The sequence below is a fragment of the Salmo trutta genome, chromosome 5 (assembly GCF_901001165.1).
Source record: "Salmo trutta chromosome 5, fSalTru1.1, whole genome shotgun sequence".
NCBI lineage: Eukaryota > Metazoa > Chordata > Actinopteri > Salmoniformes > Salmonidae > Salmo > Salmo trutta.
Genome location: NC_042961.1, coordinates 53,210,513 through 53,223,223, shown reverse-complemented (window position 1 = coordinate 53,223,223; position 12,711 = coordinate 53,210,513). Strand labels below are relative to the sequence as shown.

Below are 12,711 nucleotides of genomic sequence, written 5' to 3'. Positions count from 1 at the left end.
GTTAATCCACTCCAATAGGTGTAGATGATAGGGAGGAGACAGGTTAAAGAAGGATTTTTAAGACTAGACAATTGAGACATGGATTGTGTATGTGTGCCATTCATAGAGTGAATGGGCAAGACAAAATATTTAAGTGCCTTTGAAGGGGGTATGGTAGTAGGTGCCAGGCGCACCGGTTTGTGTCAAGAACTGCGACGCTGCTGGGTTTTTCACCCTCAACAGTTTCCAGTATGTATCAAGAATGGTCCACCACCCAAAAGACATCCAGCCAAACTGACACAACTATGGGAAGCAATGGAGTCAACATGGGCAGCATCCATGTGGAACGCTTTTGACACCTTGTATCCAATAAGTTGAAATGCAAGTGAGTTATGCCAAGTTAATTTGCAGGACAGGCCAAAAAATTAGCCTACCCAAGCACATTGCGATTGACAGTAAATATATAGTAAAACACAAATACAGTATTCTATTACTGTTGAAATATACAGTAATATGAGAAAAAAATCACTAAACTAACAGCATGGCTAACAGTGTAGCTTCATGTTATCATATGTCGAACCACATGTGAAAATTTGTTTTTGGAGCACTTCACGTGAAATTTCACATGCATTTTTAAAATAAAACACTTTTCATGTGATTGAAATACATTTCATATGTTATTGATATTCAGCTAATGAATGACTCCACCTGGGATTTGAACTCACAACCTCTGGATTTGAGGTATACAGACCTTTCTGCTATGCCACATACCCAAACACAGTCCATATAATACAATATCTCTGCACTTAAAGTAGCAAAAGAGTTCCATCTAGACTGAACGTTCCATCTAGACTGCTATTTTAGTTATCAGTTAATCCAACTATTCTGTCATCATTGATTTAATTTACTGGATTCAGTAATTTGAGGGTTTTCTGTATAGTTATCTTATGTTGGTGGGGCATATTGTTCTGTTTTCATGTTACTCGACACTATGAATAAATATAATCGTTTTTCTTCAGTATATTTTTAGCAAAGCTGAGATGTACTTTGAAGTCCTACATGTAGGAAAACAGTTGAAATGACTTATTGACACAGACATGGTGAAGTAGCAGGATGATTGGAATGCAGTGAACCAAGAGGTTGTGAGTTAAAATCCCAGGTAAGGACATATTGAATAAATAATTACTGTATAAACATACACAATATAGTAATGTATGTCAAAAACACTATATATAGAAAGTATGTGGACACCCCTTCAAATGAGTGGATTCGACTTTTTCAGCCACACCTGTTGCTGACAGGTGTATAAAATTGAGCACACAGTCATGCAATCTCCAAAGACAAACATTTGCAGTATAATGGCATTACTGAAGAGATCAGTGACTTTAAAATTGGCACCGTCGTAGGATGCCACCATTCCAACAAGTTAGTTCGTAAAATTTCTGCCTGCTCGAGCTGCCCCAGCCAACTGTAAGTGTTATTGTGAAGTGGAAACGTCATGGAGCAACAACGGCTCAGCCGCGTAGTGGTAGGCCACACGAGCTCACAGAATGGACTGCTGAGTGCTGAAGCGCATAGAGCGTAAACATTTTGGTTGCAACACTCACTATTGAGTTCCAAACTGCCTCTGGAAGCAACGTCAGCACAAAAACTGTTCATCGGGAGCTTCATGAAATGGGTTTCCATGGCTGAACAACCGCTCACAAGCCTAAGATCACCATGCGCAATGCCAAACGTCGGCTGGAGTGGTGAAAAGCTCGCCGCCAATGGACTCTTGAGCAGTGGAAACTAGCCATCTTGCAGTCTGACGGGTGGAATTGGGTTTTGGTGGATGCCAGGAGAACGCTACCTGCCCCAACGCCTAGTGCCAACTGTACAGTTTGGTAGAGGAGGAAAAACGGTCTGGGGGCTGTTTTTCATGGGTCGGGCTAGGCCCCTTAATTCCAGTGAAGGGAACTCTTAACGCTACAGCATACAATGACATTCTAGATGATTCTATGCTTCCAACTCTTTAGCATTATTATCATTATAATTTTCTTTGTATTTATCTAGGCAAGTCAGCTAAGAACAAATGATTATTTACAATGATAGCCTACCCTGGCCAAACCCTAACCCGGATGACGCTGGGTCAATTGTGCGCCACCCTATGGGACTCCCAATTACGGCCGGTTGTGATACAGCTTGGAATCCAACAAGGGTCTTTAGTGACACCTCTAGCACTGAGATGTAGTGCCTTAGACCGCTGTGCCACTCGGAAGGCCATTTCCTGTTTCAGCATGACAATGACCAAGTGCACATGGCAAGGTCCATACAGAAATGGTTTGTTTCACCTGTCCTTGTGCTTGTCTCCACCCCCCACCAGGTGTCGCCCATCTTCCCCATTATCCCCTGGGCACTTATACCTGTGTTATCTGTTTGTCTGTTGCCAGTTCGTTTTGTTCGTAGAACCTACCAGCATTTTGTTTCCCTGCTCCCGCCTGTTCCTTGCTCCTAATTTCTAGTTTCCCGGTTCTGACCGTTCTGCCTGCCCTGACCCTGAGCCTGCCTGCTGTCCTGTACCTTACACCCTCTCTGGATTATTGACTCCTGCCTGCCTTGACCGGTCGTTTGCCTGCCTCTGTTTAAGGAATAAACTTTTGTTTCTTCAACACTGTCTGCACCTGGGTCATACCTTAAAACGTGATACTGAATGGAAGCAAGTCCCCACAGCAATGTTCCAACATCTAGTGGAAAGCTTTTCCAGAAGAGTAGAGGTTGTTATAGCAGCAAAGGGGGGGACCAACTCTATATTAATACCCATGATATTGGAATGAGTTGTTCGACGAGCAGGTGTCCACATACTTTTGGTCATGTAGTGTGTGTTTAAAGCACTGTGTGTGAATCATAATGACTCATTTTGTTGCAGGGCATAACCTGTGAAGTCTCATGTGAAAATTTGAATCCACATGTGAATGGCTACGCGATCATGTGAAAATCCATGTGAAACTTCATGTGAAATATCAAGTGAATTCTTCCAAAAGACACATGGTTTCACATGATTTTACATGTGCAAAACGTGGAAATGCCACATTTGAAATCATGTGATTTTCCACATGTGAAACTGTGTTTTTTCCGTAAGGGACGCAATCATGCAAAGCCTTTTATCCGCAACAAAGTCAGTCTGATGGAAATACACCTCTGGTGGGGAAATGCATGTGTTTTTATGCAGATTTTATCATATTCACATGAATCTGTTCACAAACCTAGCTACTGTCTGTGTCACTCTCACACATAGTGCCGCTAAATGCAACACCTGAAACTACGCCCTCTCACCCTGACCACAGATTTTAACGTCTTAACGTCTGGTGTTGTGTTCAGTAAAGGTTTGGGAACCCCTGTAGTAACCAGTTTAGACACAACTGTTCAGACATTGGCAAAGACAATCTTTCCAATTTAGAGACAGTCTTTCAACCATTTTGAGATTGAAGGGTAGAGCTATTATAAGCAGTCTGTCTATGGTGAGGCCAGTTATGAGATTGTTTATTAATACCTCTTTCTCATGTGCTTTGCAATCATCAATGTTCAATGTTATGGTTGGATGCACTCAAAGAGGAACTGGTGAAACAAGAATAGCAAATAAGATTGTGGTGCAAAACAGCCAACCGTTTGCTATGAGACTCGAAATTGAGCTCAGGTGCATCCTGTTTCCATTGATCATCCTTGAAATGTTTCTACAACTTGATTGGAGTCCACCTGTGGTAAATTCAATTGATTGGACATGATTTGGAAAGGTACACACCTGTCTATTTAAGGTCCCATAGTTGAAACTGCATGTCAGATTAAAAACCAAGCAATGAGGTCAAAGGAATTGTCCATAGAGTTCCGAGACAGGATTGTGTCGAGGCACAGATCTGGGGAACGGTACAAAACAATTTCTGCAGCATTGAAGGTCCACAAGAACACATTGGCCTCCATCGTTCTTAAGAGGGAGAAGTTTGGAACCACCAAGACTCTTCCTAGAGCTAGCCGCCCGGCAAACTGAGCAATCGGGGGGAAAGGCCTTGGTCAGGGAGGGGACCAAGAGCCCGATGGTCACTCTGACAGAGCTCAAAAGTTTATTTGTGTAGATGGGAGAACCTTCCAGAAGGACAACCATCTCTGCAGCACTCCACCAATCAGGCCTTTATGGTAGAGAGGCACATGACATCCCGCTTGGAGTTTGCCAAAAGGCACCTATAGGACTCTCAGACCATTAGAAACAACATTCTCTGGTCTGATGAAGCCAAGATTGAACTCTTTGGCCTGAATGCCAAGCATCACATATGGAAGAAAACTGGTACTATCCGTATGGTGGTGGCAGCATCATGCTGTGTGGATGTTTTTCAGTGGCAGGGACTGGGAGACTAGTCAGGATTGAGGGAAAAATGAATGGAGCAAAGTACAGAGAGATCCTTGATGAATACCTGCTCCAGAGTGCTCAGGACCTCAGACTGGGGTGAAGGTTCCCCTTCCAACAGGACAATGACCCTAAGCACTCAGCCAAGACAATGCAGGAGTAGCTTTGAGACAAGTCTTTGAATGTCCTTAAGTGGCCCAGCCAGAGCCCGGATTGAACCCGATTGAACATCTCTGGAGAGACCTGAAAATAGCTGTGCAGCAACACTTCCCGTCTAACCTGACAGAGCTTGAGAGGATCTGCAGAGAAGAATGGGAGAAACTCCCCAAATATAGGTGTGCCAAACTTGGAGCGTCATACCCAAGAAAACTCAAGTCTGTAATCGCTGCCAAAGGTGTTTCAACAAAGTACTGAGTAAAGGGTCTAAATACTTATATAAATGTTATATTTTAAAAAAAACGACAATTTTTTTTGCTGAAATGTCATCAAAAAAATCCTTTGTCATTATGGGGTAATGTGTGTAGATTGATCAGGGGTAAAAACTATTGAATCAGTTTTAGAATAAGGCTGTAACATAACAAAATGTGGAAAATGTCAAGGGCTCTGAATACTTTCCAGACTTTCTCTATGTGGCCTTCCCTGTGACTCAGTTGGTTGAGTATGGTGTTTACAACGCCAGCATGGTGTGTGCAATGCCAGGGTTGTGGGTTCGATTCCCATGGGGGGGGCAGTACAAAAAAAAAATGCATGTATTTACTACTGTAAGTCGCTCTGGATGAGAGCGTCTGCTAAATGACTAAAATGTATATAGGGTGACTCAATTAAAGAAAAACACAATTATAGAAGGTGAGAGATGAGTAATGCTACAGGCCCTCATTTATTTTATTTTTGAGTCACTCAATTTTGACAGAGATCAGGGAACGATGCCAGACTGTATCTCTCACACTTCTAAATGGAATATTCTTTGGTTTCTACTCATCCTGACAGGTAACCTATATACATTTATTTTAAGTGATTGAACGGGATCTTAAGGACAAAAAATGTCTAACGATTTGTATGAATTAGATTCATATATCAATTGGATTTGTAAACAATGTTATGAATAGAGAAACATTTCCAGATTCAGGGACCAGTTTTGGATCGTGAGCACTACTTTAAAAAATACTGGCTGATATTATACAAAACGGATAGATTTACTAAATATGTACAGATTTACTAAATGGTGCACCTGTATTTTCTAAATGCACTAAATGGTGCACCTGTATATTAAGCATTGAGGACAGAAGAAAATGGTAAAATAAGAATTGTTAAAGTAAATTGAAAATGAACACAGTTTCATGTTTTAGCCTGGTTTGTTTTTGGTGTTTGTTCCCTCGCTGATAAAACAGGTGCAACCTTTTCCTCTCTTTAGGGACCTGGGCTGAAGACCCTCCAATAGACCAGTATGGCTTGAAGGGAGGTTCAGTGTGTCTGACTGTAGCAGAACCACCTGAGGAACTTAGATGGAAGGTCAATAGTACTGTAATAGTTGATGATAAAGAGATCTCTCCTAAATACAAGATGAAGGTGGATTATAATCCAGTGAACCAAACACTGTGCATTAAGAATCTGACGGACACAGACAGTGGAATTTACATTGCAAATGCAAAGAAAATAGATTGGACAGATTCAACGTCTTCATACAGACTTAAGGTGTTGGGTGAGTTTAGTGATTTTTTGTGTTTTGGTAGTCTGCTATGTGTTTCTGCTTTGCTTGAAAAAGCAAATCTCCTTTAAAGTGTCTTCACCAGTCATACATGTAAAATGTATCTTTCTGAACTGTGTTGGTCGTTGTAGAAGCTGTTCCCATTCCAGCCATGCAGGTGACCTACTCCAACTCAAGTACAGGACTTTGTAACATCACAGTGAATTGTTCAGGCTTGATGTTTTCTGTCTGTGATGGAGGTCAGTGCACACTGTACCAGGAATCTCTGTCACTCACTGAGGTCAACATCACCGTCTCCAGTGGTAATGGATTCATCCAGTGTATCGTCAACAATCATGTCAGTGCAGAGACCAAATCACAACGCATGGAGGACATATGTCAGTCTAATTTACTAGCTTCTACCTTCTCTGCATACCTTCTATCCATCTATCATTATACAAATCTATTTATATATCAACAAGGTTTTAACATCATATTTATTATTGTTCTCCAGCAAAATGTTGAGTGTGTGTGTGTGTGTGTGTGTGACCTCTCAGGTATTGTTGAGAAGAAGGGGAGAGCTGCAGCATCAACAGTTGGCACCATTGCGGGTGGTGTTAGTGGTGGATTGTTCTTCATTGTGTTAGTTGGTGTAGGATGGATCATGTCAACCAGAAGACAGTGTAAATAAGAACTGTCAATGCAGGTACTTTCAATTCATGTAAAAACTAATTAAAATCACCAAAATGTGAGATACAAGGTCTTTCTAGGATGCTGGAACGTTGTTTTTATAACATTTTAAAGAATGTCTATTTGAATGTTTTTACAGTATGTCTCATCTCCTAACATGTCAACCCAGTGAGCTCTCTACCAGGGGAGAGTCTGGAACCACAGAACACAGTGGGTCCTGAGGTAACATCAATCTACGACACTGCAGGGAGACCAGGAGCAGCAGTACCAGCAGCAGTAGCAGGAGGAGAAGAGGGCCAACCAGGGGACAAGTACACCACCAGAAGAGAGGAAAGAACCAAAGTTCCCCCAACAGGCAGATGCATTTTACAGCACTGTGCAGCAATTAGCAGTACAAGATCCCCATCAAGTGGACAAAGTGTGCTCTCCACCAGAAGAGAGGCCAGGACCACAGAGCCCTTCTGAGGCAGAGCCTATATCAGTCTTCTACAGTCTTCTACAGAACCATATAGAAACCAGCTGCAGCACACCGCCACCCAGTGGACAAAGTGTGTAATAACTTCAACAAACCAGACGGTGAACTGCACAATGGGAGATACATCTGTCTCAGAGACCCGCTGATGTTACATGTTTGTAGCTGGCAGTCTACATGCACTTACCACACATTCTTTGTTTTGCTAAGTTCTGAGTATTTTACATTTCTCTCTGTTAATATTTTGCTGTATGTTGATCAGCACAATATACATGATCCCAATTTTAGCTTCAAGATGCTGGCAATTTGGAAAAGTAGATTGTGCTGATTTATTGGCACATTGAACCATGTCATTTAAAAACTCAGTGGACATTAATAAAACAATGATGTCATATCTGAATTCTGCCGTCTTTATGCATCTTCCATTACCTGCACGGTGCATTTCCATTCAACTGACTTGAGACGTAATCAGAAAAAAAACATTTAATTTTTTTATTTAATGAAATAGAATTTCAGTATAGTTTCTGAATTGGACCCAATCAATCAATCATTCAATTAACCATTCCAGCAACCATCCAACCAATCAGTCATCTGAGTATATACTTTTCTTTTCTATAATATTTTTTTAAATATATTCTGTATGTCTAATTATTAATGAGATGGAATATTTACAAATATAACTAGAAAGTTATCCATCTATCCATTTCAGTAGGTTCTGTCACATCCAGCTGGTTGTGTGGATGAACTACAGAAGTAAGACAGTCAATTACAGCTAAAAGCAGAAGGATTTGGGCTTAACGTCAACAAACCAGACACAGTGTACTGCACAATAGGAGATAAACTACCTCTCCATCCCTCTCAGAGACTCCCTGACGTTACATTGACTAAGACTTGACATAGACTCAGATACCGAACCGCAAACACAGAGAGAATAAAATGTTTACTTGTTTTTTACTTTGTGTCTAATTACATCTAGCATTGTACATATTTAACATATACATGTATACAAAACAGCTGAATTGACAAATTCAATCCAATTGTTATAACCCATCTTCAACTACATAGTTACATTTTCCTGAATAGAAGGTTGAGATGACAGGCTAAATCAACAATAGCAATACAAGGGCCTTGGTCAGGGAGGTGCCCAAGAACCTGATGGTCACTCTGACAGAGCTTCAGAGTTCCTCTGTGGAGTTGGGAGAACCTTCCAGAAGGACAACCATCTCTGCAGCGCTCCACCAGTCAGGCCTTTATGGTAGAGAGACCAAATGTTTTTTTTTTCTATTTCAACTTATTTGAGAAGAAATAGGGAATTATGTAATAAAAGTGGAAGGGTGCCAATATATCTTGCAGCAAATAACCTATGTATACAATGTTTTGCTTTTGAGTGTTCAGCTGAGTTGTCTTTGTGTGTCTTTGTATGTGTGTGTGTGTGTGTGTGTGTGTGTGTGTGTGTGTGTGTGTGTGTAGATGTGTGCGAATGTATGCCTTAAAAACATCCTTAGTTTATGTTCTCATTAAGAGTTGTATTGTCCATCCAGACCCACAATTTATCTTGCTTCTCATCTGTCAGTCTTATCCAAGGGCTGTGTTCATAAGGATCAATTCCCAGTGTCACCACTCTCTGTTTTATAATGGAGAAAACTACACATTAGTCAACCAATGGACCAACGGTTCTCATCGACATGCAAAACACAGAGACACTGAAAGAAGGATGTATCCTAACGTGAAGTCTGCACTTGATCTGAGAGTCATGTAGCAATAAATTACACTACATGACCAAAAGTATGTGGACACCTGCTTGTCAAACATCTCATTCCAAAATCATGGGCATTAATATGGACTTGGTCCCCCCTTTGCTTCTATAACAGCCTCCACTCTTCTTGGAAGGCTTTCCACTAGATGTTCAATAATTGCTAACTGAAGTCTGCACTTTTTGTGAGAGTCATGTGGCATTTAATAACACTACACGACCAAAATCTCCTAACTACTCTCTATGTCTTTAGAGAAGCAGTAAAATGATCCATTGTGGAACCAGCCAGGAGAACACAGCTGACTGGTATTACATCTCTTCTGATTCACTAGAAGAGAGAAGAGATAACATCATTTAAATTAGCTGAATTTCACTTCTATATCCTGTGATGTTCTTGTTAAATGTGTGTGTGCCCCTTTAAGAGAGCACAAGAGTTATGGGCTAAGGGAGAGACAACCAGAAAGAGAAAGGAAATAACTGGAATGAGAAACAATGACATACTGCGTTTACACAGTCAGCCTAATTCTGATCCTTTGCCCAATTATTGCTCTTTTGCACAATCAGATCAGATCTTTTGACAATAATTGGGCAAAAGATCAGAATTAGGCTGACTGTGTAAACACAGCCTTAGAGTCAGAATGTGAATAAATGAGCCCAGGGTTCACATATTCCTCACACTGACGGCATTTACACAGGCAGCCCAATTCTGATGTTTTGCCTAATTATCAGCAAAAGATCTGATCTGATTGTTCAAAAGCAGTTGAGTCAAAATGCAGAGTTTAAAATAGCAACACAAGAGGAATAAAATAAAATACACAAGAATGGAGCTATATACAGGGAGTACCAGTACCAGATCAATGTGAGGCTATATACAGGGAGTACCAGTACCAGATCAATGTGAGGCTATATACAGGGAGTACCAGTACCAGATCAATGTTAGGCTATATACAGGGAGTACCAGTACCAGATCAATGCGAGGCTATATACAGGGAGAACCAGTACCCGATCAAGGTGAGGCTATATACAGGGTGTACCAGTACCAGAGGTAGATATGTGCATGAAGGAAGGGTAAAGTGACTAGGCATCAGGATAGAGTAAAATAAAGAACCATTTGTAGTGAATGTGTGTGGGTTTTGTGTGGGAGTGTCAATGTAGTGTGTGTGAGTGAGTGTGTATATGGTTTGTATATATAGTCTAGTGAATGTGTATATGTTTTGTATATATATATATATAGTATAGTGAGTTTGTATATGGTTTGTATATATAGTCTAGTGAGTGTGTATATGGTTTGTATATGTAGTCTAGTGAGTGTGTATATGGTTTGTGTATATAGTCTAGTGAGTGTGTGTATATACAGTATGGTTTGGTGAGTGTACGTAGGGTCAGTGCAAGATACAGTCAGTGCAGATAGTTTGGGTACCATTAAGTGACTATTTAGCAGTCCTATAGTCCATGATCAGCTCCATGGTCTTACTGATGTTGAGGGAGAGATTGTCACGTCCTGACCAGTATGAGGATTATTTGCTATTGTAGTTTGGTCAGGACGTGGCAGAGGGTATTTTGTTTATGTGTTTCGGGGTGATGGTTTATGTAGTAGGGTGTTTGATTTATTATTTCCGGGTTTTGGTCTATGTTCTATGTTTTGTATTTCTATGTTCTTTCTGGTTTGTGGTATTTCTATGTGTAGGTTAATGGGGGGTTGGACTCTCAATTGGAGGCAGGTGCTTTCTCGTTGCCTCTGATTGAGAGTCCTATATATGGGTAATTGTTTGGTGTGGTGTTGTGGGAGATTGTTTCGCCTGTGTGAGCATGACAAGACTGTTTTGTTGTTCGTGCGTTCTTCGTTTTGTTATTTTGGTGTTCTCTTTCATTTAAAATAAATAACAAGATGAGCATCCACATTCCTGCTGCGTTTTGGTCCTCCATTCCCAACGACAACCGTTACAGAGATTATTGTCCTGGCACCACACTGCCATGTCTCTGACCTTCTCCCTGCTGACTCATCACTTTCTGTGATCAGGCCTACCACTGTCGTTTTGTTAGCAAACTTGATGATGATGTTGGAGTTGTGCGTGGCCACGCAGTCGTGTGTGAACAAGGTATACAGGAAGGGACTCTCGTTAATCTAAACACTGTCCGATTTCAAAAAGGCTTTACAACGAAAGCAAAACATTAGATTATGTCAGCAGAGTACCCAGCCAGAAATAATCAGACACCCATTTTTCAAGCTAGCATATAATGTCACATAAACCCAAACCACAGCTAAATGCAGCACTAACCTTTGATGATCTTCATCAGATGACACTCCTAGGATATTATGTTATACAATACATGCATGTTTTGTTCAATCAAGTTCATATTTATATAAAAAACCAGCTTTTTACATTAGCATGTGACGTTCAGAACTAGCATACCCACCGCAAACTTCCGGTGAATTTACTAAATTACTCACGATAAACGTTGACAAAAAACATAACAATTATTTTAAGATTTATAGATACAGCACTCCTTTATGCAATCGCTATGTCCGATTTTAAAATAGCTTTTCGGCAAAAGCACATTTTGCAATATTCTGAGTAGATAGCTCGCCATCACGGGCTAGCTATTTTGACACCCACCAAGTTTGGCATTCACCAAACTCAGATTTACTATAAGAAAAATTGGATTACCTTTGCTGTTCTTCGTCAGAATGCACTCCCAGGACTTTTACTTCAGCAACAAATGTTGTTTTGGTTCCAAATAATCCATAGTTATATTCAAAGAGCTCCGTTTTGTTTGTGCGTTCAGGTCAATATTCAAAGGGCGACGCGCGGGCGCATTTTGTGACAAAAAAATCTAAATGTTCCTTTACCGTACTTAGAACATGTCAAACGCTGTTTAAAATACATTTTTATGCGAATTTTCTCGTAAAATAGCGATAATATTCCAACCGGTCAACTTTGTATTCATTCAAATAGAGAAAGAAAAAAAATTGTGGTCTCTCCTGACCGCACATCTCCTGTCTCTGAGCCACCAGACAGACCACTCTCAAACAGAGTTCATGTACCTTGCCCAGAGACAGCAGATGTCCCAATCCACTTTCTGGCACCTTCAGAGAGCCAATGGAAGCCTTAGAAAGTGTCACGTAACAGCAAAGATACTGTAATTTCAATAGAGATAACACAGAAGGAACACAAATTGTCAGACAGGCCACTTCCTGCTTGTAATCTTCTCAGGTTTTTGGCTGCCATATGAGTTCTGTTATACTCACAGACACCATTCAAACAGTTTTAGAAACTGTAGAATGTTTTCTATCCAAATCTACTAATTATATGCATATTCTTGTTTTTGGGCAAGAGTAGTAACCAGTAAAAATCGGGTACGTTTTTTATCCGGCCGTGAAAATACTGCCCCCTAGACCCAACAAGTTAATTGTGTATTACTGTAACAGCTTTTGAAACAATGATATGGTGTAATGATGATGGATCTTATCTGCAGCTACAGCAATTTTATCTGCATTGTATTGTGTATTGAATTGTATTGTTTGTTGGTTCGTTCATTTTTTTGTTTTGACATTTCAGTAATATAGCAGCCGCTCTAATCCAGAGTTATTTACAGGAGCAATTAGGGTTAAGTGCCTTGCTCTGATGTTTCACTTAGTCGGTTTGGGGATTTCTTGTTAATAGTAGAATTGTGGGATAATTATTGTCACGGTTGTCGTAGAGAGGAGAAGCGGACCAAAGTGCAGCATGTGTTTCGTTCCACATTTTATTTACACT

The 12,711-nt window shown here is 40.5% G+C and overlaps 1 protein-coding gene across 3 annotated transcripts; it reads left to right on the top strand.

Annotated features, from left to right (window-relative positions):
• Positions 1-5,137: 5,137 nt before the first annotated feature.
• LOC115194495 (SLAM family member 9-like) lies at positions 5,138-7,600 on the top strand. Of its 3 annotated transcripts, none has more exons than XM_029754227.1 (5): positions 5,138-5,341; positions 5,766-6,053; positions 6,191-6,436; positions 6,596-6,744; positions 6,976-7,600. In XM_029754227.1, the coding sequence occupies exons 1-4, from the start codon at positions 5,215-5,217 to the stop codon at positions 6,727-6,729; spliced, it is 795 nt and encodes a 264-aa protein (XP_029610087.1). In that variant the 5' UTR covers positions 5,138-5,214; the 3' UTR covers positions 6,730-6,744; positions 6,976-7,600. The 3 variants fall into 3 exon arrangements, with proteins under 3 accessions (XP_029610087.1, XP_029610086.1, XP_029610084.1); XM_029754226.1 differs by having other exon boundaries at positions 6,898-7,600; XM_029754224.1 differs by having other exon boundaries at positions 6,868-7,600.
• Positions 7,601-12,711: the final 5,111 nt, after the last annotated feature.